Genomic DNA, 27,730 nt, shown 5'->3' with positions numbered 1-27,730 from the left:
TCCAGGTATTTCCCAGCCCAGAGCTGGCAACCCTATCTCCATGTCTTCTACAACCACTTATACCACGATGTTTCCTTTTTCTCTATTTCAAAGATGACTTCTCTTGAGGTGCAGACATGTTTGAAAAGCTCTTCATTACTCTGCCCCTCAGTTGTCCCCTCAATTGTCCACACCCACTGTGTTGGCCATCTCTCTTCTCCCTCGCCTCTCCTCCAGCCACCCCTCTAGGTGAGAACTCTTCCTTTCTGCTACTACAATTGCTGCAACCAAACAGAGAAAAAAAGCAGCCTCCTATCATGCATTGACAGAAACATCACTAAAATTAGTTTTTACTTTATATTTTTGTTTTTAATTACTGAAGTCTGCTTTGGAAGCCAATATTTTGGGTTGAAAAGTGGGCTAAAATGCAATATATATATATATATATATATATATATATATATATATATATATATATATATATATATATATATATGTTTGTTTGCAATTTTCTAGCCGCATATCTTAACCATGCCCCTTCCCCAGCTCCTAACTACAGCTAGTGGGCTCCAAAGAATCTGATGACTTATGTTGAAAACTAGACAGATCTAAGAGGATTAACAGGGTCATACTCTCCACCCACCGTCCCCCTTTCCAGATATAAGTCATTCACCAAAGGTGCTAAAACAATTCAAGTCCCCAAATCCTGACTGAAATGGGTCCAGAAGATCAGGGTTTGAATGGCTACCACTGTCTTCATGCCTTACTAAAAACAAAACAAAAAAGAGCAAAGTATGACTGTGGGTTGGTAGTTATTAACCCAGCAATGTTAGTTATTTTAGATTGTTTAGACTAGAGTGACTCTGCATAGAGTGACTCTAATCCACACACACATTTCAAATAAGAAAATGTGGATTTGTTTGCACCTCTCCTATTCTCATACTGAATATTGCTCCCTAAATCCCCAGCCCCACTCCATCACATATTGCTGATAGCTCTATTCTGTTCTATGTTGTATTCACTTGCTCTACAGTAGCCTGTTCTGCATGGGTTTAAAAGCCAAGATAGTTTTTGTTCTTTTGTTGAAAGATATATCCCAGAAAGACAAACATGAAATAATATGCTTGTCACAATTCGAAATGTATCTCAGTGACTCTAGTGTGGGAAATGCTAGGCTGTGTATTTTATGGCCATATGATGATGGGGTGTTTCTTTTAACACCCTAAATGACACATAGTAAAATAAAGTTAAGGTCCCCTGTGCAAGCACAGGGTCATTCCTGACCCATGGGGTGATGTCACATCCCAACGTTTACTAGGCAGACTTTGTTTACGGGGCGGTTTGCCAGTGCCTTCCCCAGTCATCTTCCCTTTACCCCCAGCAAGCTGGGTACTCATTTTATCGACCTCGGAAGGATGGAAGGCTGAGTCAACCTTGAGCCGACTACCTGAAACCAACTTCCCTCAGGATTGAACTCAGGTCGTGAGCAGAGCTTTGACTGCAGTACTGCAGCTTACCACTCTGCGCCACAGGGCTCCTAAATGACACACGTGTGTGTGTAAAGTGCCGTCAAGTCGCAGCCGACACATGCACCCCTTTTAATGTTCCCTTTTTTGCTGTCAAGTCACAGCTGACTTATGGTGACTCCTGGTGGGGTTTTCAGAGGTGGTTTGACATCGCTTTCCTCCGCATCACAACCCTGGTATTCCTTGGAGGTCTCCCATCCAAATACCAGCCAGGGCTTAGATGCTTAGCATCTGCAATGAGATCAGGCTAGCTTGGGTCTATCGAGGTCAGGGCTAGCAGAGGGGGAAAATAGGTACTTGTGCTCCAGTCATGGAAATCCAACATTGCGGGTTGGATCCTGTGGATCTGTTCCATTAGGGTGGCGCTTTTCTCCAGTGTGCCGACCCCTGATGCAAAAGACACTCTTGTGTCAGTAGAAGCCTCCTTGCACCAGAGGAAAGCATAATTGTTAGTGGAAAGCATCCACAGGACCCGACTCTCTGTGTAGTCTGGCCCTCGTTCATGCATTTATATGCACAGACTGTAAGGACCAGAGGAAAGCTTTTCTCCACTCAGAAATGTGACCTACAGATGCTGGGTGGGGGAATGAACCCTTGAACCATGTTTGATTTGCCAGGGATGGGTAACAAAGCACTGGGACTATTCATGGTAAAAGGAGACAGTTGCATTGTAGGTTATGGTCAGCGATGTGTTCATTGCAGCTCCCCATTTTAAGAACCTGATTGTTTTGCTGAGTGATAAATACAATTAATGCAAATATCTAATTAGACGTATTTTGTTAATACTCGCTGGTAGCTGATGCACTTTACTACTCTTGCGTCGAAGTTCGAACAAGGCAGTATGTTTCCATGGCCTTTTCAATCTGCAAGCCACAAATCATCCCTTAGCATCAGAAGTCCATTGAAATCTTGGGAAGTCTGCGGTTTGTGGAATGCCAACCAAGTTTGGAACTGTGTAATTCAAGAAACCTCACAAATGGACTGAATTATATGATGAGATAAACTTCAGCCAAGATCCTGTTCAGTCTCCTACCACAGGCTTTCTTCCCCTAGTGTTTTTCATATTATGCATACTATTCAGAATTAGTTGAAAGTTTCAATTATTGGCATCTCTGTACCCCATCCGATTAATACCCACTTAATTTAGTCCTTTAAAAAAAATGAGCAGGGCAATGTGTAAACGCTTGTGGCCACCTTTTTAGTAATAGACCTATAAAACATTGAATTCAGGTGTCATGATAGGGTTGCCAGGTCCCTCTCTACCACCCTATTATGGGTACAAAGAAGATCTTCAGGTTGAACCAAAGCCTACTGGGATGGAGACATACTGGCATCTCTCCCTTGGAAATAGAAAAGTCAGCAGTAGTTTGAATGGATTTTTTCTATGTTATTTTGCTTGGCTTTATGCAGCTAGCTACATACTGTTGCAGTTCAAAATGCATTGCATTAATATTTGCCTGTGAAACTTGTTTGCACTAGGTGATCTCAGGTATGCACGCCCAAAGCAAATACGAACCTGCCAATGGTCTAGCTAACCCTGTCGTGCCTACTCTTGATTGGCAGTGGCTACCAGAGATATAATGAATTGAACCAGGAACTATTTGCATGCAAAGTGTATCTCCTTGCACTCCAGGTGCATATATGCCTTCTTTCCTAACCACACTGACAAGGAGGGGAACAGCAGTGCTTAAAAGCTGGTAAGGTTGCAACCCTATGGACACTTGGACTCTATGGCATTGAAATCCCTCCCCTCCCCAAACCCCACCCTCCTCAGGCTCCGCCCCCAAAACCTCCCGCAGGTGGCGAAGAGGGACCTGGCAACCCTAATAAAGAGTAACAAATTTACTGCAGCAGAAACTTCCACGGAGTCTACTATTTATATTAAACATGAACTGTTGTTGCAAGGAGATGCTGCATGGTAGAGCAGAAGGTCCCAGGTTCATTCTCAATTAAAAAGATATCATGTTGTAGCTGGTTTTGGGAAAGACGTTTTTCCTGCCTAAGACTGTAGCGAGCTACTACACAGTCAAATGTATCTGAGGAAAGGGCACCACCAAAATCTGACAGGCCTAAGGTTGCCAACCTCCAGGTGGGAGCTGGCAATCTCTCGCTATTACAACTCCAGGCCAGAGATCAGTTCACCTTGAGAAAATGGGTGCTTTGGAAGGCGGCTTCTATGGCATTATACTGCACTGAAGTCCCTTCCCAAACCCTGCCCCCTCCTTGGGGTCCACCCCCAAAAATCTCCAGGAACCTGGAGCTGGCAACCCTAGCAGGCCACAGTGCATGTTTACTCATAAGTAAGTCCCACAGAGAATAATGGAATTTGCATCCAAGTAAGCATACATCAGATCGTAGCCTTTAAGGTGCTAATTTCTGACACTTTTAAATACTACTTTCCCCCCAAGTCTCTCAGGGCAGCATACATGGAGTTTCCCCCCCCTCTCTCTTGACCCTCACATCAACCCTGTGAGGGAGGATGAGCTGAACGATTGGCCTAGTATGCTGAGTGGCAATTTGAACCCAGGTCTCCCCACTCTTCACACAAGGGTGCACCTCTTTGCGTACTCTAGAATGACATGCTAGCATGCTCCTTATGCCGCAACTTCTTGTAATTCACAGGAGGCTCTTAATGTGCATGGTATTTTTCAGAGCTGCCTGAGTTAAAACAAACAAACATGCCAAACAAGAGGAGCATGGCCATCATATTAGGTGCTGTGGAACACAGGCAGCACAATGCTGCTGCAGTCGTCTCTTTTGAGGGCTTCCTGGAGGCACCTGGTTGGCCATTGTGTGAAAAGGCTGCTGGACTTGACGGGCCTTGGTCTGATCCAGCAGGGCCTTTCTTACGCTCTTATAAATAAAAAGGTGGGTCTCTAATAGGGTTGCCAGCTGCCTGAAGAAGAAAATGTCCCATCCCTTAAACAGAGGCTCAATGGAATGTTCTTTACCAGGTGATAATTCACAGTGGCTTGTTCAATTCAGACTAATGCTTGTCTGAATTCACTTTCCTCTGCTTAAAGACAGATGGATCCACATTCTAAGCTGTATCTGAAGAAGTGAGCTGTGGCTCACCCTACCAGAAAACATTTTTGTTAAGTCTTTTAAGGTGCTACTGGACTCTTGCCCTTTTTTTACCAGGTGATGTCATTTACATCCACGCTAGGAAAAGCTTCAGCTGCCCATCTCTGCACATTAAACCGGTTTTAAAAAGGCATGGCATTTTTTTTTTTATCCAGGCTTGTTGGCAACCCTAGTCTGTGACCCAAGAAGCCTTCTGTAGATTGTGTCATTGAGGAGAAGAGCATAGGAGGAGGGGGGGGGTTGATACACTGGAGGCAAGTGTTGTAACATTTAAAGGTAAATACTTCTTTCGTGGGCCAGAAGGAGCAGCAAGCCAAAGCTCCCACCCCAATTAAGGAGATCTACATCTATGGGGCAGAGGATGAGAAGAATTGGGGGCGTGAGAGGAGGAGGAGGAGGAGGAGGAGGAGGAGGAGGAGGAGAGGTCACGTGACCACGTGTGGCAGGCCCAGATCCCAGATTCTGCAGCGGAAGAACACACGAGCGTTGTCAACGTTCCTCAGCGACAGGCTTGGGGGAAAAATCCCGGGAGAGATGCTTTTCCCCCGCCAGCCCTGTCCCTATCAAATCCCCTCGAAAAAACGTCTGAAGAATATAGTTCTAAGAATAATAATTAAAAAAAAAAAAAAAACATTGACTCGGGCAAGGGACTATTTGTCAGAAGACCCTGCCTCTTTTTTTTCTCCCCCCTCCCGTCTGAAGGGCGGAGTGATCTCCACCGTAGAGTGATGGGGTCCGGGAGATGAGACAGAAAAGGGAGCCGGAGCCGATGGAGCAGAAGCCCTGAGAGGAGGAGGAGAGGGTGTGGGGGGGGGAAACCGTCTGCGCCTGCGCAGTGGCCACTCTCCCTGCGAACCGCCGCCTCCGCCCCCCTCCCCTTGCGCGCGCGCGTGTGTGTGAGGGGGGGCAACAGCCGCGGCTTCCTTTCTGCCGCCAGACCCTCCGCGCTCCCCCCCTACCCTTAACACCTCCCCCTGGACCCCCTTCCCCCCCTCTTTTCGTGCCCCTCGCCCAAGGAGGGGGCTGCTCTGCCTCCACCATGGCTCAAATACTCCCTATACGGTTCCAGGAGCATTTTCAGGTGAGCAGCTGCTGGGGGGTGGGGGAGGAGAGGGGCTTTCTGGGTGGGGGGGCTTCCTGGCGAAAAGCTGGAGTGGTGGGAGTGTGTCCCCTTTTTCATATCGTCTTCCCCACCTACCCACCCCTATTTCAGTGTTGAGCGTTGAAAGGATGGGGGGGGGGGAAAGCGGCTGCGGCCTACTGTGGGGGTGGGGGCTTCCCCCACGAGGAAGGGGACGTGTGTTATTACGCCCCTCAGTCCCACCCCCGAGAAAGGCAGTGATGCCAGTTATGGGGGTGGGGGGAGGTTGAATTAAGGGAGGTTGGATGAGAGGCTCCCTTCTCTGTCTATGGGGGTTCCCCTCTATTTGGGGGGTGGGGCGAAGGAGGTTTTTCAGTTTCGCCCCTAGCCTTTCTTCTATCCCCCCCAATAGGAATTAAGGGGGAAAATATGGCTTTTCATTGAACGTGGGGGTTTCTTTACCCCCCCCCCCCACTCCCTTATTCTAGTTTTAAAAATGTGCACAGTTGCCTATTTCAGATAAATTCCTTATTTCTCTGTTGGGGGAATAATCTAACTCCTGCTGCACCTGATGTCGGGACTGGATTCCCCCCCCCCTTCTTTATTTGCGTTTTGCTAAGGGCTTCCGACTTGGGATTGCTGCCTTTGCGGGTATTTGTGCAGAGTCACTGGCCCCTTGAATGACTGACTCTCCTCCTTTTTGTATGTGTGTGGAGTGGAGAGGCAAGGCATTGAGCTCTCTGGCTGCATTACCAGGCTATGAGGAATATGGGGTGCAGTGAAGGACACGTTCAGGACATAATTGTGGGGTTTGGGCAGTAATGGCTCACAGCTTTGCCCCCAGAGATGTTTTCGCCCGTCAGCAACCTCTAAAACTCCTGGTGGTTTTTAGGAACCTCTCAAATCCCGCAGATTGAAACACAGACTGAGAAGGATTTGGAAAGGAACGGATAAATTTGGTCTGAAACATGCAGATCTCTATCTTGCCTTCCTTTTTACTTCTGCTCCTCTGGCAGAAGTATTTGGTAGCACTAACAAATTAAAAGGGCTGTGGCCCCTGTGAATCACAGTGTAAACTGTAACGCCACAAGAGCTTTGATAAGGGTTGGGGAGAGATGCCTGCAGACTGGGTTTACGGAGAACGCTGCCTTAAGAAAAGGCAGTTTAAAGTAGCAATTGAAGGAATTCTATAAATGAATTAGACGACAGGAAGTCGGCTTGGCAAACACTCTAAGCTCTGCACCTCCCTTGCTGTGTCGGAGGCCTCCATTTCCAAATGTGAAGTGTCTGATGTCACCATGTGTTTTGTTTCCTGTTCAGTGTTGGAATTTTTACATTTTTATGGTCTCGTTCAAATATGTTAGCATTCCCTAGCAAGATAATCTGAAGGATCTGCCGTGTGACCGTACCCAGTTTGTTTTACAGACCTAGTTTTTCAGAAGTTTAGCTTATGATTGCTGGATGACTGCAAAAAGAGTACATTTGTTGGTATCTTCTGGTGGGATAAGTAGGATAGCATTCCTGCCTGTGACTAGGACTGTACTAGATCAGTTTGAATGTATATAGCTAAGCTAAGGCTCATACTTGAACTGAAAAGAGAAATTAGACTCCTACTGATTGAGTTCCTGCATTGGTGAACTTTACATTTGATTGTTAAACCCGATGGAGATGACATTGGATAGCTGTTTTGAAAACTTTTAAAAAAATTATTCCAGGCTGTCCTGTTTTGAATGTTCCTTCAGCCTCCTTTCTCCTAGTTTCTCTTGGTCTCTGCACCTTTTAGTCCTTGATCTGTCCCTGCTTGAGGTTTAGGTTCAACCCAAATTGACAACTGGACTGTGGGCTTATTTCTGTGATGAACTGAGCACTCTGACCAATCAGTGTCAGAAATTTCATTACTACGAAGGAATACAGTATAATTGTTGAACTGTAACTGTTTTAAATATAAATTCTTAAACATTCAGCTGCTTGCAATAATTTAATGTGATGCAGGAAGACAGCACTTAATGCTGTAGAAAGGCAAATAGTATGAACTATATACAGGACTTGTTTCTGTTCCTGTACAGCCTGATTGTAGGACTTAAAGTGGAGGTCTACCTTGGATTTTTGAGGAGTTGGGAAGGATACTGGAGAAGCACCTAGTAATGTACAACATCTAAGGCAGAGGTGAAAGGAAATTTAGCCTCTGAACCAGTATATTAAATTGAATGAGTATTCCTCCAGCTGTTCTCCCAAGCGGTTTCTGGAAAGGAACTGTTGAGAGGCAGTGTGGCGTAGTGGTTAGAGTAGATTATGATCTGGGAGACAAGATTCAAATTGCACTCTGCCATGGAATCTTACTGGGTGACGTTGGGCCAACCACACTCTCAGCCTAACCTACCTCATAGGGTTGTTATGAGGATAAAATGGAGAAGAAGAGAAAGATGTAACCTGCTTTGGGTCCCCATTGTGGAGAAAAGTGGGCTGTAAATGACGTCAATAAGTAAGTAGTTTGGCTGCACCTTGAACTGATAAAACCCAACTTGATAGGCAGCTGTGTATTGTGTTAATGTTGTGGTCATGTCTGAAGAACTCTTGACTTGAGATGGTGGCTCCTATGGAGCTGCTTATTCTGTTATTAAATCTGGAAATAACATTAAACTGTTGAGACTGAACATTTATTTTTAACGTAGAAGCCATTCTTCATGAGGCAGCAATATGGTGTCAAGTGGTTAACAAGAGCCATAATACAGTAGAGAAAGGATAGAATGAGAACAACTTGAGCTTGACAATAAAGTACCAGGTTTATGAATGCAAAAGATGTCCTGTTCTAAACAGCAATATTTAAATAGGTGGTTTCTGCTTCGTCAGACTATCTATGGAGTGCCTGTTCTCTTAGCCGGATGTGGGTACAAGAGGGAATCCCAAGCAATGAGTTGGATGCTTCTAATGCTATAGTATTTGCCTTTGGGAAGTCTGCATAGTGGATTGTATCAGCCAGTGTGTTTTTCTGGCAGAAAGAGCACTTCAGTCAGTGCAATAGAAGAGCAATTATAGCTGCTTTCTTTCCACTGTAGCACCCCATGATTGTGAAAGTTCTCTGACCTCCTTAGTGCAGAATTCTGGGGGGCTCAGTGAGCTTCAGAAAAAGGGAGAAGTGGCAAAGACCCATTCCGTAAGCTTTGCTCTGCTTGTGGTTTGCTGGATTCAGCCCACTGCTCCTTTTAAAGATCAAGTCGATAGTCAGTAAATGACTTCGGTGAACAAATAATGAGACTTTAGTATTTGATTTCCACTGATCATGGAAGTTTGGCTCCCACTCCTGTTTTCCAAGAAAATCAAATTGGAATCCAGTGTTCTGATTGCGTCATTAAAAACTGTATTTGATGATAGTTTATCAAACATTTGTCTTTGAAAGCCTGGTATGAATAATAACTTAGGTGTGTGCTGCTGGTACCTACTAGATTTGCTTATACAGGTTCTGATGGGCAGGTCAGGTACCCTACCAGTGAAATTACCTGACTTAAGAGCATATCCTTATGTGTTCTTACAGCTGTTGATGCAAAATGACCTTGACACAAAGCATCTTATGTGTTTAACGTCACTATTCCTCATAAACAAATATGTGGACACACGTTCTTCATGAATAGACTGCAGGAATTGTGAGTCATTATCTGAACGAAACTATTTGTTGCTTTCTCTGTAGGAACTATTCTCTCAGTTGTGCTGAAACTGTGATATTAAAAAGGCCTGCTATAATACGGTTTTCTTTGGTTCCTGTGTACATAAGTTCATGGGAACCAGTAACCTGGATTTGATAGCCAGTTAAAATTTCCACTACAAAATGGTCATCATGCTTAAGCTTTGCTGAAATCTCTGCTCAGAAACAGATTTTAAAAATGTGGTAAAGAACCAGAGCTTGGAATGTGTTCCTTAAATGAACACGAACTTGCATGCCTTTGCCTATATTACAGGCAGTAAATAAGCACCATTAAAATTTGATTAGGCAATTAAAAATCACAGCTAAGAAATCATAGCAGCAAGTAACTGCTGACATATGATTTCACCAACAGCAGAGTGGAGAACAAATCTCAACAAAAAACAACCTATCAGAAGTCAAGCCCCCCCCCCAAAAAAAACTCACCCCAAAGTGGAACAAATACTGTTGCCTATCCTGACATTTGTCTCACTCTTCTTTCAAGGAGCTTAGTGTGATATACATAGTTCAGTTCCATATCCTTCAACAACCCTATAAAGTAGGGGTTTTTTTGCCATCAAATCACAGCAGACTTATGGTGACCCCATGGGTTTTTCAAGGCAAGAGACATTCAGAGATGGTTTGCTATTGATTTCCTCTGTATTGCAACCCTGGACTTCCTTGGTGGTCTCCCATTCAAATACTAATCAGGGCCGACCCTGCTTAACTTCCGAGATTTAATCAGATTGGGTAGGCTGAGGGTTATGGGCTGAAAGTCCCCTAGTGACCTGTATGGCTGGGTGGGAATCTGAATCCAGGTTCCTCAGGTCTTAGTCCAGCACCATGTAACACCCAACTCATGGGAGTAGCATGTTAAAGTTGTAGAGCACATTAAAAATATTGGTTGGAATTTTTAAAGAAGGGTAATGGATTAAGAGCAATCCTAAACAGGTCTACTTGAGTCTATTCATAGGGTCTTACTCCCAGAAACGTGTATTTAGGATTGCCCTGTCAGTTAGTGGCTGGAAGAAACATGGTAGTGTTTACAAGTTTGTCATGAGATGAGAATGATTACAGCAATCTTTCTTCCTAACTTTCATTGGGGATTACTTTAAACTCCCTCCTCCCTGCAAGTCTGATATTAGAATATCAGTGGAGTACTGTATATAGCTATCTAGGAGAAGGACTCTTCAGATGGGAGGAAGGAAGGAATGCTATTAAAAAAAACTTGTCCAGTGCATTTGGTTAGATTAAAGGAATTCAAGTATGTTTCAGTTCTTGTCGCCCTGCAGGGCTTCAGTTTTTCCATATTTCAAAAAATAGCCTTTAGATTTGCTGTTGCACCAGGCACCATCATGTACAGAAAAGATCTTTATCTCCTGCGATTGAAGGAAGGAGCAATGGTGGATTGCTCCAGCTCTTTGTGTAGAAAACATGTATTATTTGGGATATGAGTTTCTTTCCTTTCATGTAGTCAGTTTGAGTAGTCCTAACTGTTGTAGATAAACAAATGAGATGCCTTGATTCTTGTGAATGGGACTTAAAATGAAGAAGAAGATGAAGAGTTGGTTTTTTATATGCCGACTTTCTCTCCCACTTAAGGAAGAATCAAACCGGCTTACAATCACCTTCCCTTCCCCACAACAGACACCCTGTGAGGTAGGTGGGGCTGAGAGAGTGTGGCTAGCCCAAGGTCATCCAGCTGGCTTCATGTGTAATAGTGGGGAAACAAATCCAGTTCACCAGGTTAGCGTCCGCCACTTATGTGGAAGAGTGGAGAATCAAACCGGGCTCCAGATTAGAGTCCGCCGCTTCAAATGCAATGATGCAAAAGGTGCACCAAACAGGGACTCTCGAACACTTCCGTTGTTTGTGCAAGTTTATTGTTCAGATTTTTTAAAGTTCTTCCACGTTTTGCCTGCATGGTACTCTGAGTGAAATATTAGTCTGTGAAAAGTCCGAAGTAGGAATATAGCATTTATTTTAGATGCTATTTTAATTCCTATTACGAAGCATTTCCATCCATGCCTCCTGAGAACAGCGTGTAGCTGCAGCAAACAGAGCCTATTGATGTAAGAGTGGAACATTGCCACAACTGAACGGCACAGAAATATGGCAAAGCTGTAACTTCTCATCTTGCTTAATGCTACAGAGCACAATTTAAGAGTGTTCTTCTTTCTTTTCATTCTCTGTCCCCTCCCCCAAAAAACTGGGATGACTGCTCATATGTTCATCTGTGGTCGGATTTATTCAGCCTCCTCTGTGGCCCATGATATGCAAGGCCTAGCTTCTCCTCAAGTTATCCATCTAATATTTGGATGAACCTGCTTCTTTCCACAGAGCTGGAAAGACTTCTTACCGGCTGATCAGCGTTCCTGAAATGTTGCATGGGTGCCTTCTAGACATCAGCTCCTTTCATTTTAATTTGATTTTGCCATAAATTTCTGTATTTTCACTTTGGGGTTTTTTTTTTTTTTTTTGAATCAACATGCAGCTATCATGTTCACTGGCCATAATAACCTAGGACATAAAAACAGCACTCTAGATCAGGCCAGCTTTATTTATTATAGGTATATTTGCCATGCCCTGACCTGGATAGCCCAGGCCAGCTTGATCTCGTCAGGTCTCAGAAGCTAAGCAGGGTCGACCCTGGCAAGTATTTGAATGGGAGACCTTCAAGGAATAGCAGGGTCGTGATGCAGAGGCAGGCAATGGCAAATCACCTCTGAACATCTCTTGTCTTGAAAACCCCACCGGGGATCGCCATAGTTGAGATGTGACTTGACGGCAGAAAAACCAAAAACAATATTTGCCATATATAAAAAATACAGATCTCAGGCATATATGCAGTGAGACCCTTGGCCTAATGGCCATCAGCTAACTCCTAATGTTGGAGTTAATTCCTGTTTGTCATTTGCTACCTTTTGACAGGATGTGTGTAAAATCTTGGATTTTATTTTCACCAGGGGTGTGTGTGAGCAGGACAAGTTGAAAGAAGGAGCTTCTTAAAACCCTGAATGTTCCCCCCAGTTCATTAGATCTTAAATTTAACAACAGAACATTGGATAGTGAATTCTTCTCTTCCTCCACTCTCTGCAAGAAATATCTGTGCCCCAGGATGGACAGTGGCAGCCCTGATGGTGGTTTCTGCCCATATTTTAAAACTTTTCTTGTAATTATGGAGTGTGGTTATAAGAATGGGGGCATGTGTTGTGTATCCCAGCTCACCTGTTGCACTCTTATAGTTCGCTAGTAAGGTGCTTGTTCCTGGTAATCTTTCTCCTGAGAATACTTACAGAAGGGACAGAAAAGCACGATGGGCCTGAGACGGGCAGTATTGAGTGTTTGGAAGAAATGGAAAATGAAATGGATGAACAAACAATCAAGATGGACCCCAATAGTCTGCGTAAAAGAAAGTGTCATAGATGGTAACTTAGGGTTAAAAATGAAAAATAAGGGTTATTATAGAGTGAAGGACATATTAGATCACCAAGGAAATTTGAAACCTCTTCAGAGAGTATTAGATGAAGTGGGCCAAAGACATTGGCTGGGACTGAGGGGACTATATGAAGCAGTAAAACAAGGAAGATGGGGAGAATGTATGAAAAGAGAGGACAATGAATTGGAAGAGTTAATAAAGAGTGAAGCATATATTAGAAAAGGATTAGCAAGGAAAATATACAGAATGATGATAAGAGATAAAGAATTTATGATTAGAATAATTCAGGCAAAATGGGCAAAAGAAACCACAATATCAACACAAATGGTGAATAAAATGATGAAGGGTATTACAATGTTGAAGATGGATAGATATAAAGAGTTGGAAAGGAAAATAATGCTGAAGTGGTACAGAACACCGGCCCAAATAGCACATATGATTAAAGGAATGAGACCGAATTGTTGGCATTGTAACGCAAAAGAGGGGTGGTTCTCACATTTGTGGTGGGAGTGCCCAAGGGTAATAGAATTTTGGAACAAAATACTTAGTAAAATTAGAGAATTGTTTAAGATTAGACTTCAAGTAACTGTAGACCTGATGTTTATGGGAATAATGGGTTGTGAGAAGGTAGAAAAGAGTGAACAAGAGATGTTTAAAGCGATGATATTAGCGGCTCACGCAGTTATAGCTTTTGGATGGAAAGATAAAACAAAGTGGACTATGGACAGGTGGAATAATTATGTGTTCGAATATGTGCAAACAGATGTATTGGGATACTTAAAACAACAGACGATGGGAGAAACAGAAGAAATGGAACTGAAGACTAAGTGGAACCCATACATTAATTGGGTGAAAAGAGGAGAAGCCAACGAAGAGACTTTAGTAAAACTAAAAAGGCTATGCTCATGGCTGAAAATATGAAAATATGATATTATGGATTGGTCCGTGGGGGGAGGGAAAGGGGGGGAAGGGGGAAATTTGTATTGGAAGAAGGAAAGTGTAAACTGTAATTATAAAGGTATGGAGATGTAAAATGACCTCCAATGCAATAAAAAATATATTAAAAAAAGGGGGGGGAAAGAAAAACACGATGGAGGAATTTTCTGTTGGCAAATAAAGTGACAGTATGATTCTTATAGAAATGCATGTAGGCCATCAACAAAAAGATAACACAGATTATTAAACTTCACAACATAACTCTTAAGGCAAGTAGAAACAATAAAATAACATTTGAAGCCAATAGTAGATCTTTAACTATTAAACAGTTAGCTAAGCAGGAAATAATAGCAATGAAGATGGCAACTACCAAAGACCTAGATAAACAAATTGATATTCTTGGTTCTGTTGTATAGACCCTCAGCTATGGCTTGCATAGTAATTGTGATTAAACTGTGGAAGTCTTGTGAAAGCAAGCCATTGGTTTGATATCAAATAATTCTAGTGTTTGGCTAAACCCATGTTATTTGGTCGCAAAATATCTAAGCTCCAGAAGGTAAAATAGTAGTTTGAACAAGAGTGAACTGTTCTTGATGGTTTGAATATTTGTCTATTTGTTAGTTCTCTGCACCTTCTACCATATGAAATTCTCAATCCCTAATTGAACTGACTTCTGGTTTGCTTTGGTTTCAAATACTTCAGACACTTCTGATTTCGCTTATGCGAGTTATATGTCAGAAATCTGCGTTCTTGAACTCCTCCTATTCTTGTTTGACCTGATGTTATTGGGCATTAACGCATGGGCAGAATGTTCCTGGTTCGCTCCTCTGTTATCTCACAATAATCCCACAATATTTAATCCCACAATATTTAAGTCTGGATAATCAAACGCATGACGCCAGCCTATCCCACATTAAGTCTGAAACAAGTAGCTGCTGGAGGCTCCCCGTGCGTTTGAACCAACCATATAATGTGGGATAGTTCGCAATGCGGGATAGCAGGGGAGTGACATCACCCAAGGATTGGCTGAGGAGTTATCCAATCAAAGGGCGATTCTCCCTCTTTTTTTTTTCTTGGAACACCAGCGTTCCGGTATACCATCGTCTCAACCTGTCAATTAAAAAAAGGCGGGACGGGAGACCGGAAGCGGCAATTGCTCGCACAGGAAAGGGGGCGGGACGGGGGACGGGAAGCGACAATTGCTCGCGCAGGGAAGGGGGCGGGACGGAGGAGACCGGTAAGGGGCATTAGTAGTGAGCTAGCCGAGTAATTACACGCACGTCGGCGTTCCGGTAATGTAGCGGAATAAAAAAAAAGTAGCGGATTAGCACCGAAAAGATCGCTATAAACCAGGGATTGATTAACCCGGGTTTTTTTGCCTTAATTCGCGACTAAGGTGGGTCCGATGCGCAGCCCTTGGACGGTCGTGCGTGTGGACCACGGAGATTCGCTACTATTAAGGCACAAAAGCGAGACAAATTGGCCGTGCGTTAAGCCCCATTATTTGCTTTGCAAGGCAAATAGGGAGTGCAAATGTCACTGCATAAGTACAAAATTGCTAGATGCTCTTACAGTGTACAGCAACTTGAGATGGTACAAGTTTGCTCTATAAGGCATTCATGAATTGGATGGGAGTATAGGGTTAAGGTGGATGTGGGATCGTCATTTAATCAGTAGGAATGGATTTTTGATGTACTTCTTTGGGCGAGAACTGCAACTTAAATAACTGAAATGATGGGAGACATATGACAACCTACTGACAATGCACTTTGATTAAATAATCAGACGCTGTCATGGACATCTGTGGAAGGTGTGGAATCAAAGAACAGAGTAGTGGAAATTACCATTCTTTAATGCCATACATTGTGATGTGAAGATTTATTATGAGTTAAACCCAGTCTTAAAAAGCATTTCACTCATTCCACAAGAGAATATGTCACAGGAATTTTTTGTTGTTCCCAGAACGTATAGTTGTTCCTCTGCAAAAATTGAAATGCCTTCTTAAAATGAAAGGAGATAACAGTTCTTCCTTGATTTTTCTAGCTTTTCTCCAGGCCTTCGCATCTCCAGAGTCTAATGGAGTGTGCGACCCACAAAACAAGAATTACATCCCTTCTAGTGTGTTTACTGTTTGTCTTGTACAATTCTGCTACATAGCGATTATCTCAGTTCTTCTGGTCTTGTAAACTGAATCTCACTCTCTAATAAAGAGGCTTTGTATGTAAATATAAAAACACATAAATGTGGCTGTTTTTAAAATAGTTACCAAGAAGCTTATACTATCAATATGGCAGTTGGACAGTTGCATAACGTCTGAGGTTCTGAGCCTTCTAACTGGGTTATGGTAAAAAAGTGCCCCATTTCCCAAAATGCTGTAAATATTTTAATTTGAATATTTAGGAGGTGCTATCTTCTGTGGGCAAGATAACCTATTCAAATATTAACTAGTTATCTCCTGTTTAGCTTCAAAATCTTGGAATCAATCCAGCAAACGTTGGATTCAGTACCTTAACAATGGAATCTGACAAATTCATCTGCATCCGTGAAAAAGTCGGAGAGCAAGCGCAGGTTGTGATCATAGATATGAGCGATCCAACGACTCCTATCAGGCGCCCAATCTCTGCAGAAAGTGCCATCATGAATCCAGCTTCTAAAGTAATTGCTCTAAAAGGTAAGTTAAATTTACTGTTTTGGTATTTACCTGGGACGAAAGGTGAACTGCAGAAAATGCAGTACAACTGTAATGCAGCTGTGCTGCAAACTTAATTGACATCCAATAGATAAAGCACAATTGTCAAAAAATTGGCACGTTAGGAATGGTGCCTATTATTTTACTGAGAAGGAGCTAGCTTGTCAAATCCTATATTAAGCAAGCTTTCCAAAGAAAACTATTGAAAATTAGTGTTAAGATGATGCAGCTAGTGTGCAATCTGGTCTGTAAAATGTATCTATATGGAATAAATTAGCTGGGCTAGACAATTCCAAAACTCCCAAGTGACTTTTCCAGCTCAGACAGCACTTACTGCTGTTACAGGGCAGTATTTGTCAACAGTTACATCTGCCAGTTAAATCGCACCCTGTGAATACAAATCGCAAAACTAAGTTTAGATTCAGTTGCAAGTTTCTAGCGAAGTAAAACTGAAATGTAAAGTTTCTGTTGCAGCTTGTCTTCAAGATTCTGGGACTTTGGTTTTTCTGATGCTCCCTGAGCAGCAGCTAAAAATGTCCCTGTTTGAGCAAAAGCACTTTAGTGTCTAGTATTAAAATGGTGTCACTGTCACTGACCATGTACTTTCCTTCCTGCATTCTTGTCTTAAAACAGATGGTGAGTTAACTTGTCCTGACACATTTCATGTTTAATAGTATGGAATGGTCTAATCTCATAAAAAGTACTGAATTTAAAAAAACAATCTGGCAATTCATTACGGAGTTAATTGGGGTCTAGATGCTGTAATTTTTTTTAAGTTTGGAGAACAAAGCTACTTTTTCTCTATTGTTTGACTTGTGGTGGGTAAAACTGTACCAAGAGATGGCCACAAGCAGTCCCATCAGGGTACAGTTAATCGACAAAAACAAGTTGCAATACTTTTATGAGAGACCTCTGCTAGCATGGTGTCTTGTGTGCTGGTCACTGATTTGATCCTAAATGTGGTACTTGTCCCCACAGTCTATGACAATACTTGTAGGGGTCCACGATGCCGTTTATCTCTTAACTTTTTTATTGGGAATGTACCATCAGAAGCCTGAGGCATATGCTCAGGCTTGCTAAAAACAATATTGGAGGCAGTAAACTCTTTTGAACCGCCTCTGCGCATATAGCATGCAGTGAATAACAGGAATGATAATTCAGACCCAAGACTCAGTCTGTATGCTATTAAAATCTTCTAAGCCCTATCTTGGACCCCTATGAGTCAAGCTATTGGCCAAGAAACAATTATATCCAGGGCTACAACTAAACTAACTAAAATCTAACACTATTTTGTTGCTATGCTGTGATCATGCTAACCACAGAGATGCAAGTAATGTAGAATGGCAACATTGAGAGGGGGAACCACTAATCTGTAAGAGTTGCTGTAGCATTACCATATGCTTTTCTATTTGCTACTTGAAAAGGAGATAAGAGACTGGCCTGACAGTACCTCTTAATGTACTTATCCAATGTTGGTAGCGGAACTGCAGCCTGCACAAAAACATAGCTTCCAGCAGCTATGTAGACAAACTTATGTTTCTTTGACACTTGAGTGCTGTATTCTAAGCTTTCTGTGGTGGACAGTGGGGATTGCAGAAAAATCCTTTTGCATATTGTGATTTCCCTGAAAACGTAGTGTGGTTTGTTTGATCAATGAACCTACAATACTAGTTCCTGAGAAACAAAGTGCTTCTCTAAGCTGTGTGTATGCATACAGATTGCATTTCTGGATTGCATGTGGCATTCCCACAGTGATCAAAGCATTCTTGTCCTTGTATCTATGTATCTTGTTTTTTGTTCTGTACCACTTCTAGTAATCTTTGTTGAACAGAATGGGGAATGTGGCACACTCTGGAAGACATTTCCATATGCAAAGCATGGGAATGCAAAAATGCAATTTCATGCTCTACTCTTGCACAAGTATAAAGTGTTCAAAGCCTCTTCTCCCAGAATCTGACATACTATTCAGGCCTGCAGTTTTTTAAAGGCATCTGAATAGAGAGCAGATTTCTGCCTCTTACGATAAGAGACATAATTAAGTTGTGTAATTCATGCTGCTTTGTACTGATCCTCTATTGTGGGTAAGTTTTCTGTGGGGATGACAGTATATGACCTAATCTGCAGTGAGGGATGTTACTGTTACGATTGGGGTAAAGCTGTTGCATGTTGCTCTTTCCCCAAATTTTTTAGAGCTTTCTAGGCAGACGTGAGTCTGCTTGTTTGAGCTGCTACGGTAACTGTTCTTGGCAAGTCCCATCCCAGTAATACAACTCTGTACTAAGGAATCAGTTAAAGAGGCTACAAAATAAGATGACGTCATCTGACCTGATAATAAAACATGAGCCAGGTTTTAATGCATCCTCATCTTGGAAATTTCAGCCTCCTCCTTGGCATTGTTGCAGTAGTAGGGACTCAGCATCATTATTCATACCCATCCATCTTCAAAGATAATGCTGTTCCATGCGGGAATGGTGCTTGCCTCTGCCTGCTAATGTGATATAATATTGTTGTTCCAAAGGAATAAAAGTCTGAAGCCTCCAGTTTAGGGGCTTGAAGCTGACTGTGGACACTGAGGTCAAAAACAGAGGATGAGAGCGAGCTAGCCTGACAGGGGCACTACACATAAAAAGGGCACGTTTAGCTGCACAGGAAGATCAGTGGCTTTGATATGAGGTGAAAACTCTAGGAAATGCAAGCACTTTGATCTTGATCTTCTTGGCAGCCATCGATTACTTCTAGCTTGATTCTTGGTATTTTTTGTTGTTGTGTATCAAGATGAATAGCGCTTCATTTCTCCTTTTGCCCCTTCCTGGATCCAGGCCACTTTTGCTTCTAGAGAAAAGAATGACTAATCTGTTCTCCTCCCAGATGAAGCATAGTTCAATTGGGTTAGCCGGGTTTACTTCCTTTTTAGAACAACAAAAGCTGCTATTCAGAATGGACTAGTAAAAAGTAGTGGCAGTGTACTCAAATCACTTTGCTTCTGACTGCAGACAATTCTAGGATAGCTATCCTGAATAATACTGAGGGGTCAGTCAAATAAGTTAATTTTTTTTCTTTGGGGGCTGAAAGTGTCCCTTATCCAGCTTGACTACTATCCAGCCTTGAATACTACCATTGCAAGGTTTTGAAGCGCACAGAAGGTTTCTAGATCCTGCAGATGGCAATCTTCTGGAACCACTTAAAAAAATTCAAGTATCAGTGTAGTATGCAAAGTAGGAGTTTGCAGATTAGAACAGCTAATTAATTGCCAGAAGGGTTTGAGCTTGCCTTGAAGGCTTTTGGTCAAAGTTTTCAGTTTAAGATTGCTCTGCAACAATCCAGTTCATTGCATGTTGCAAAGAGCTAGCTATACCTGGACTTCACCAGTTGGTAGGAAAAGAAATACCAGTGTCTTGGCCATGTTAATCAGTTGCAGCAAAAACAAATGGTGATCTTGTGGCACATTAAAGACAAGCTTTTACTGTAGCATAGGCTTTCATGGACCAGAGCCTACTATGTCAGATACATGTAGATTTACTGTTCAATCTTGGTGGGGGGGCGAAGCATCATGGGAGCTGGCGGAACCCCATGCTGGCACCCATTCCACATTTTGCTATGATAAAGTGGCAAAGATACCAATGCGGGGGCACTTACACCGGTGTCACGGAGCGGCACAGCAGCGTGGGTCTTGGCTGCTGGCGCTGCTGTGCGGGCAGCAAAATCCCGGAAGCGGGTGCCCACACCAGCGTTGGAGGCATTCCTGGGGCATTCCCAAAGGCGGAGCTGACATTAGTCAGCTTCCAAACCCCTTTTGGCCTGGGAATGCCCCTCTATGCTGCAGCGTTGCTATGCCAGCAAAATAGCTGGTATAGCCCCACCTCGGTGGAGGTGGTGCGGCTGCGCTGCTCCTGGTTGCCACCTATCTACCACCCCCTTCAGGAAAGGGCTGTAAATGTTGGGTATATAAATTCTTAAGCTGTTTTAAATTACAACAGTGGTAACAACACAAACGACCTCATTTCACATAGCAGTGAAGCAAGTGAAGCCATATAGTTCAATTCTGGATGAATAGTCATATTCCAGATTACTTGCCATATGCGAAGAATGGGGGTGAAAGGCATACTGGTTATAGCATTAGAAAAAAACCTTTTTTGTTTGAGCAACAAAGGCACATAGGGCAGTAGATTGTCCTAGAAATAGCTTGTTTAGAACCCACCTCAAGTTTGTGGAGAATGTCCCAGAATAACTTTAATTTTAAGGCAGGGTAGAACATGAATTGAAAACTTATCAGTGATGTCTAACTGTGACTGGTGTCACAGACTAGGGCCTTCTTTGATCTATTTAGCAGAAATATCTAGCCTCATCTGTTCCAAATCTTGCTTCCTACTATGAAGCAATGATAAGGGTGTGGCGGGGGGGGGGTGTCATAAATTCTTCCCAGCTAATGCTTAACACCCTCTTCACTAGACATCTCCATGTCTGCTAACCCTTTAGAATCTCTCTTTATAATGCCGTGAAGCCAAAATATAATGCCGTGAAGCCAGAATATCCCTTTCTTTTTTAAAGAGTAGCTTAACTTTTGAAAGACTGAAAATGATGCATAAGCATCACCAGATAGAAGCATGGAAACCATTTGCTCTCCCATTTCAAGAACTTTTTATACTAAATCAAAAGTTGGCACTTCACATGTTGGTGACAAGAGTTTCAAGTCCATTGAATACAGCTGTGGGTTAACTTGCTTTCTCTGAACATCAAACCTTAGCAATCTGACAACTGCTATACTCTACGCCCTACTGCTTTCAATTTGCTGGAGCTACACATTCAGTAGAATGAGATGGTAGAATCCTGAGGCTGTCGAATGGTCTAAAGAGGCCAATTTTGCAGATGAGGGGAGGGGGGGTCAGCTTTGAAAACATTCAAGCTTTTCTTTGAGCTAGTTTTCTCTTTCAAAAAAACCCTGTTGTGAGTATGTGTGGGTTTTTCAGGTGGGATAACGTTAACAGTATGATAGTACTGTCCACTCTACCACATCAGGGTTCTGCTACCTCTTACACTGCATGTGTAGTATGGGCTCTTGCTTTAACTATAGTCCTAGAAAACAATTCTAAAACACTGCTTTTGTTTTAGCTCTTATAACACAAAACATAAGCTGTGGGAGTAGCTATTGCTTAATATTCCGGAGTTCTGTGATTTCTCCTTGTTTCTGTATCTTGTATACTAGCGGGAAAGACACTTCAGATCTTTAACATTGAGATGAAAAGTAAAATGAAAGCCCACACAATGGCAGAGGAAGTGATCTTCTGGAAGTGGATATCTGTGAATACAGTTGCCTTAGTGACAGAGACTGCAGTCTATCACTGGAGCATGGAGGGAGAGTCGCTCCCTCAAAAGATGTTTGACAGACATGCCAGTCTTGCAGGCTGCCAAATAATCAACTACAGAACAGATGAAAATCAGAAGTGGCTACTCCTCATAGGAATCTCTGCTCAGGTAAGAAATGATCCAGTGTGGTGTTGGTAGTTGGATCTGGGAGACACAAGTCTGACTCACCGCTCTGTTGTGGAAACTTGCTGGGTGACCGTGGGCCAGTCGCACTCTTTCAGCTTCGCTTACCTTGCAGGTTTGTTAGGATAAAATAGAGGAGAGATCGATGTAAGCTGCTCTGGGTCCCTTTTGGGGAGAGGCCATGGCTCAGTGGTAGAGCCTCTGCTTGGTGTGCAGAAGGTCCCAGTTTCAATCCCTGGCATCTCCCGTTAAAGGGCCTAGGCAGGTAGGTGATGCGAGAGACCCCTGCCTGAGACCCTGGAGAGCCGGACTGACTTTGATGGACTGAGGGTCTGATTCAGTAGAAGGCAGCTTCATGTGTTCAGGGGAAAGGCGGTATATAAATAAAGTAAATACTATAATAATAAACGGGGTCGGGGAGGAGTCACCAGCCTCATCCTCTTCTTGTAAGATGAAACGAATGTTTCTTGGTCATGGCTGGTAAGTGGAACTGTGGTTTACTGAACATATAAGCAATACGTTCTGCTTTCTTACTAGTTCAGATACGCGAGGATATATGGCATGGATCTGAATCTGTTCTGTTGAGTTAGTAACAGAAGTCCCTTGGAGGGGTAAAGGGTTTCTGACTCTCCTGGCATTGGTAAAGCTCTTGTCCACTTAATGTACGTGGCCCCTTGTTTTCATTAGCAAAATCGTGTGGTTGGTGCCATGCAGCTATATTCAGTGGACAGAAAAGTTTCCCAACCCATTGAGGGCCATGCAGCAGCATTTGCAGAGTTCAAAATTGAAGGAAATGCCAAGCCATCTACTCTCTTCTGTTTTGCTGTGCGAAGCCCTGCAGGAGGCAAGGTAAAAATCTTAATGCTGACTTTCTCCCTCCTTTTTTTTTTTTTTGATGTTAACAGTTGCTTTCATTCAGCTAATTGAGATTGTTAACAAATGAGAGAACGTTCTCAAACTTTGCGGCAATACTAAGAGTTTGCATTACTTAGACAATGCAGACCCTTGTGAATTATCCCAAAAAGCTCTGTGTCAGGGTTTGAGATGAAATTCCTAGTGATGGTTTTAAGATGCGACAGTGAATGCTGAAGAGCCTTTGACTTGGATGACCTGCAGCAGTGAACTTGAAATACCATAACTTGATATGTACCACATTTTTGAAACAGACTATAAAACAACATTAAACTTTTAAACAAAATGCACAGCTAAGAATTCCAAGTTTTCTATTAGGGGAAATCAAAGATGTATGGGAACAGTCTTTTCTTAAATGCAAAAACTAGAAGTTTGAAGCAGAAAGATATGTATACAGTTGACCTTAAAACCTCTGGTTGTCTTTACAGCTTCATATAATTGAAGTAGGCCAGCCTGCTGCTGGAAACCAGCCCTTTGTCAAGAAAGCCGTTGATGTATTTTTCCCTCCTGAGGCTCAGACAGACTTCCCAGTAGCGATGCAGGTAATGAGTGTGATGTTTATTCCCTGTACCTATTTTTGTGCAGGTTGTGGACCGTAATAAAGTTTTAATGTAATGAGCGTGATGCTTCTGATGAGCTGTCCAACTTGTATGGATTGTTAATAATTGCATGATATTGCTTCTTTGCTGTCTGAGTGTGGATAGTACTACAGGATCCTCAAAATACTGACGGTAGACCTCTGTATACTGAGGCTGATACAGTCAGTCAGTGCTAATAAGTGCACATGGTGGGGAGCCAAAATCTGTTGGAAAAAAATAGGTTCTGGTCTAGTGCGCCAGCCCTCAAATTATAGTGCAGGGACAGTTAAATTGTGGAACTTCCTGCCCCAGGATGTGGTGATGACTGCCATCTTCGAAGGCTTTAAGAGGGGAGTGGGCATGTTCATGGAGGATAGGCCTATTTATGGATTCTAGTCATGAATCATACCTACTCTCTCCAGGATCAGAGGAGCATGCCTATTATCTTAGGTGCTGTGGAACACAGGCAGGATAATGCTGCCTCAGTCGCCTTGTTTGTGGGCTTCCTGGAGGCACCTGTTTGGCTACTGTGTGAACAGAAAGCTTGACTTGATGGATCTTGGTCTGATCCAGTATGGCTTTTCTTATGTTCTTAAGCTAGCCTCAGCTGGTTCAAGAGGCATGTGAATTTATTATACCTGTTCACTGCTATCGTAAAGCTGAATGTGTTCTTGCCTTCTGCTCTGAAGAGTGAAATTGTGGTGAGATCCAGCTGGTACTTCTGCGGCAGTCAGTTCTTGACAAAATAAGCATTTGTCTTGTAGTATATCTGGAACAGACCTAGAATCAACACATCCATCCAGCTCCTGCATGTGTTGCAGTCTGATTGTACCTGCCAAGATGAAAACTTAACTTCTATAACTCTAGAATAGCATCTCTGTAATCAAATGAAGTTTTGTTTTTGGTGGAGGCCAACTTGATATTGTATCTGCTTTCCTAACTATTAAATTTTTTTGGTATGCTACAGTGACCCCTAAGTTAAAAAATGGTTTAGAAGTTAGAAGCTTTTTCCTGTCTGAAGCTGATATAGCCCCTCAAATTTGGGTGGACCATTTTTCCAATCTTTTAAATGCATTTAGCAATGATGCACTTTCTCCTGAAACAATTATACCCCCTCACATCCCCAGATGGCCTCCCATTAGTGAGGAGGAAATTATTGACTTAATAATCAGTTTGAAATCTTGTAAAGCCCCTGGCCCTGATGGTCTCTCTGCAGACGTTTTTAAGGAGTTTATTAACTGGTGGGCACCAGTTCTTGCCAAACTTTTTTAATCTATTAATTTATATGGCATTTTGCCAGACTCATGGCTAACTTACATAATAATCCCACTCTACAAGAAAGGCGATCCTAAAATACCCGTATATACTTGGGTATAAGCCGACCCGAGTATAAGCCGACCCCCCAAATTTGAGGCCAGAAAAGGGAATTTCTTATTGACCCTCGTATAAGCCGAGAGTCAATAAGAAATTCCCTTTACCGGCAATGCTGCGCTCTAAAATGGCAGCTGCCATTTTAGAGCGCAGGGCCCCTGCCCCAGGCCGCCCTCCCGGCGGCCTCCCGGGCCCTCCCGCCCCGCCCCAACCCACCCCGACCCCCCTGCCATCCAAGGGGGTGAGGGGGAAGAGCCCCTGAACCCCCTACTCACCTGGAGAGTCGGCGAATCGGCGGCGGCGGCGCGGCCTTCCTGGGCTGGCAGGAGGCCCCTCCAGGCTGCTGCTGACAGAAGGAAGGCGCCTGAGCGGCGGCGGAGCAGCCGGCAGGAACCTCCTGCCGGCCAAGGAAGGCCCCTGCCGGCAGGAGGAAGGCGCCCGGGCGCCTGAGCGGCTGCGAAGCGGCCAGCAGGAACCTCCTGCCGGCCAAGGAAGGCCCCTGCCGGCAGGAGGAAGGCGCCTGAGCGGCAGTGGAGCAGCCAGCAGGAACCTCCTGCTGGCCAAGGAAGGCCCCTGCCGGCAGGAGGAAGGCGCCCGGGCGCCTGAGCGGCAGCGGAGTGGTCGCCAGGAACCTCCTGCCGGCCAAGGAAGGCCCCTGCCGGCAGGAGGAAGGCGCCTGAGTGGCAGCGGAGCAGCCAGCAGGGGCCTCCTGCCGGCCCAGGAAGGCCCCTGCCGGCCGGGTAAAGGTTCGCGGGCGATGGCGGTGATGATGGCGGTAAGTTCCCCCCTCCCCTCCCCTACCGTATTGACCCGCGTATAAGCCGAGTTCGGCTTTTTTAGCCCTTTTTTTGGGCTGAAAAACTCAGCTTATACGCGAGTATATACGGTACCTGACAACTATTGCCCTATTAGTCTCTTATCTGTAACTGGCAAATTATACGCGAAACATCTAGAATTGCGCTTGCGCAGCTGGGTAAAGGACAACAATATCATTGGACCTGAGCAGATTGGATTCTCTAAAAATAAATCAACCCTGGACCATTGTTTAACTTTACTAACCTTGGCTGAGAAGTATATGAAAATTGGCACGAAGAAACTTTACGTTTAAAACTCCTTTATTGATTTAAAAAGTGCATTTGACTCTGTAATAAGAGACAAACTCTGGGTCAAACTGAGTAATCTAGAAATAGATCAGCGCCTTTTATTCCTTTTGAGGAAACTTCACATTGGTACATCGTGCCAGGTTAAATTTTCTCCAAATAGTTTTCTCACTGACAAAATCCCATCCAACAAGGGTGTTAAACAAGGATGTGTTCTTGCCCCTCTTTAATTTCTTTCTTTCTGATTTGTCTGGAGCATTGGAATCTGTGGACAGCCATCCTCCAAGATTAGGTGGCAGAGCAGTGCCTTTCTTTTTATATGCAGATGATACGGCAATTTTATCTTTTTACCAAAGTAGGCCTTCAGCGATATTTGATGGCCTTTGAGAATTACTGCAATCTTAATGAACTCAAAATTAACTATTCCAAGTCCAATGTTATGGTTTTTAATAAAAAGTGGGTCCCCTATAGATGGCATGTTGGTAAGAATAAGATCCAACAAGTTAAGTGTTATAAATTTTTGGGTGTTACGTTTAATTTTAACCTCCAATGGGCTACTCATAGGAGAAGGTCTATTACTTTGGGGAAATTGTCCTCCAATCAATTAAAATCCTTCTTTTCCCCCCAAAGGAAATCAAATTGTCCCTGCCGCTGTTAAAGTTTTTAATTCTAAAATTTTACCACAGATTCTTTATGGGGTTCCTATATGGTATAACGCTTTTAATCGTGGAGGCGATTCAAGCATCCTTTTTTAGACAAATTATGGGTTTCCCAATCTGTGTTTCTTACTATGCATTGTGTTCTGAATTAGGATTAAATTTAATTGAAACTAAGTTATGGACGTTAATTATTTGCTTCTTGCTTAAACTGTATTTTAATACTGATGATGGCTCGCTTCTGTCTTTTTTATTAAAGGAAATTTATAATACCTCTTGGGATCATAAAATCCCAACTAAAATAAGATCCATTGGTATCTCCCTGGAGGAGCTAACTTTCTCCTCGGAAGTTTATATTTTTAAGACAATTAAACAGAGACTTTTAGATATTAAACTGCAAAAAATGCAGCCTTCTCAACCTCCTGTCTGTTCATCAGCTATGCTAAATCTCAAGAATGTTGTGGGATGTATTCCCCATTATTTATACAATCTTGATAGTCCTAGCCATCTCAGAGCCTTTTCTCTTGCGCGAGTAAATGCCTTTCCATCGAAGTTGTTAGATGGAAGGTTTCAAAATATTCCTAAACATGAACGGAAATGTGAATGTGGCTCTAATTCTTTGGACTCAATTGAGCACATATTGCTAGATTGCTCATTGTACGCGTCCGCTAGGAAGAAATGGTTAAATACTTGGATACATTCTAAATATTTTCTTCCTAATAAAATGTCAAATCTTATTTAATGATACAACAGTAGAGATCACTGTGGCGTTGGCCAATTTTTTAGTTGATGTGTTAAGAATGAAAAATTTGGGAAACTGTGTGTTATGATTTTATGTCTATTTTAGTTTTTAGCTGATCGTTGTATTTATACTGCTTTTTCCCCTCTTTGTAACATTGGATATGCCATTAAAGGTTTATTGATTGAAGTTAGAAGCTTTTCAGTGTAACAGGTGGAATTCTTCTTTTGGTTTGGTAGATTGGAACAAAGCATGGTGTAATCTATCTGATCACAAAATATGGATACATTCATATGTATGACTTGGAATCTGGTGTATGCATCTATATGAACCGTATTAGTGCAGACACTATCTTTGTAACTGCACCTCATGAACCTACCTCAGGAATTATTGGTGTGAACAAAAAAGGACAGGTAAGGTTGATTACAGTGGATATCTTTGAGCTATAGATTATTGTTGCTTGCTAAAGAATTTTAC

At 42.9% G+C, this 27,730-nt stretch overlaps 1 protein-coding gene across 4 annotated transcripts in view; it reads left to right on the top strand.

Moving 5' to 3' along the window:
- The first annotated feature begins 5,615 nt into the window (after window positions 1–5,615).
- CLTCL1 (clathrin heavy chain like 1) overlaps window positions 5,616–27,730 on the top strand; it is a 55,234-nt gene continuing 33,119 nt past the window's right edge. For all 4 annotated transcript variants that reach the window (XM_056859918.1, XM_056859917.1, XM_056859920.1 and 1 more), the window contains exons 1-6: window positions 5,616–5,670; window positions 16,185–16,392; window positions 21,614–21,882; window positions 22,585–22,746; window positions 23,238–23,351; window positions 27,493–27,666. In XM_056859918.1, coding sequence (XP_056715896.1) covers window positions 5,629–5,670; window positions 16,185–16,392; window positions 21,614–21,882; window positions 22,585–22,746; window positions 23,238–23,351; window positions 27,493–27,666 — 969 coding nt within the window. In that variant the 5' untranslated portion in view covers window positions 5,616–5,628. The remainder of the gene's footprint in view (window positions 5,671–16,184; window positions 16,393–21,613; window positions 21,883–22,584; window positions 22,747–23,237; window positions 23,352–27,492; window positions 27,667–27,730) is intronic.

Source organism: Euleptes europaea, chromosome 13, assembly GCF_029931775.1.
Source record: "Euleptes europaea isolate rEulEur1 chromosome 13, rEulEur1.hap1, whole genome shotgun sequence".
In the NCBI taxonomy this organism is placed as follows: Eukaryota; Metazoa; Chordata; class Lepidosauria; order Squamata; family Sphaerodactylidae; genus Euleptes; species Euleptes europaea.
Note: the sequence above shows the minus strand (reverse complement) of the source record. Positions and strands in the feature narration are given on the sequence as shown.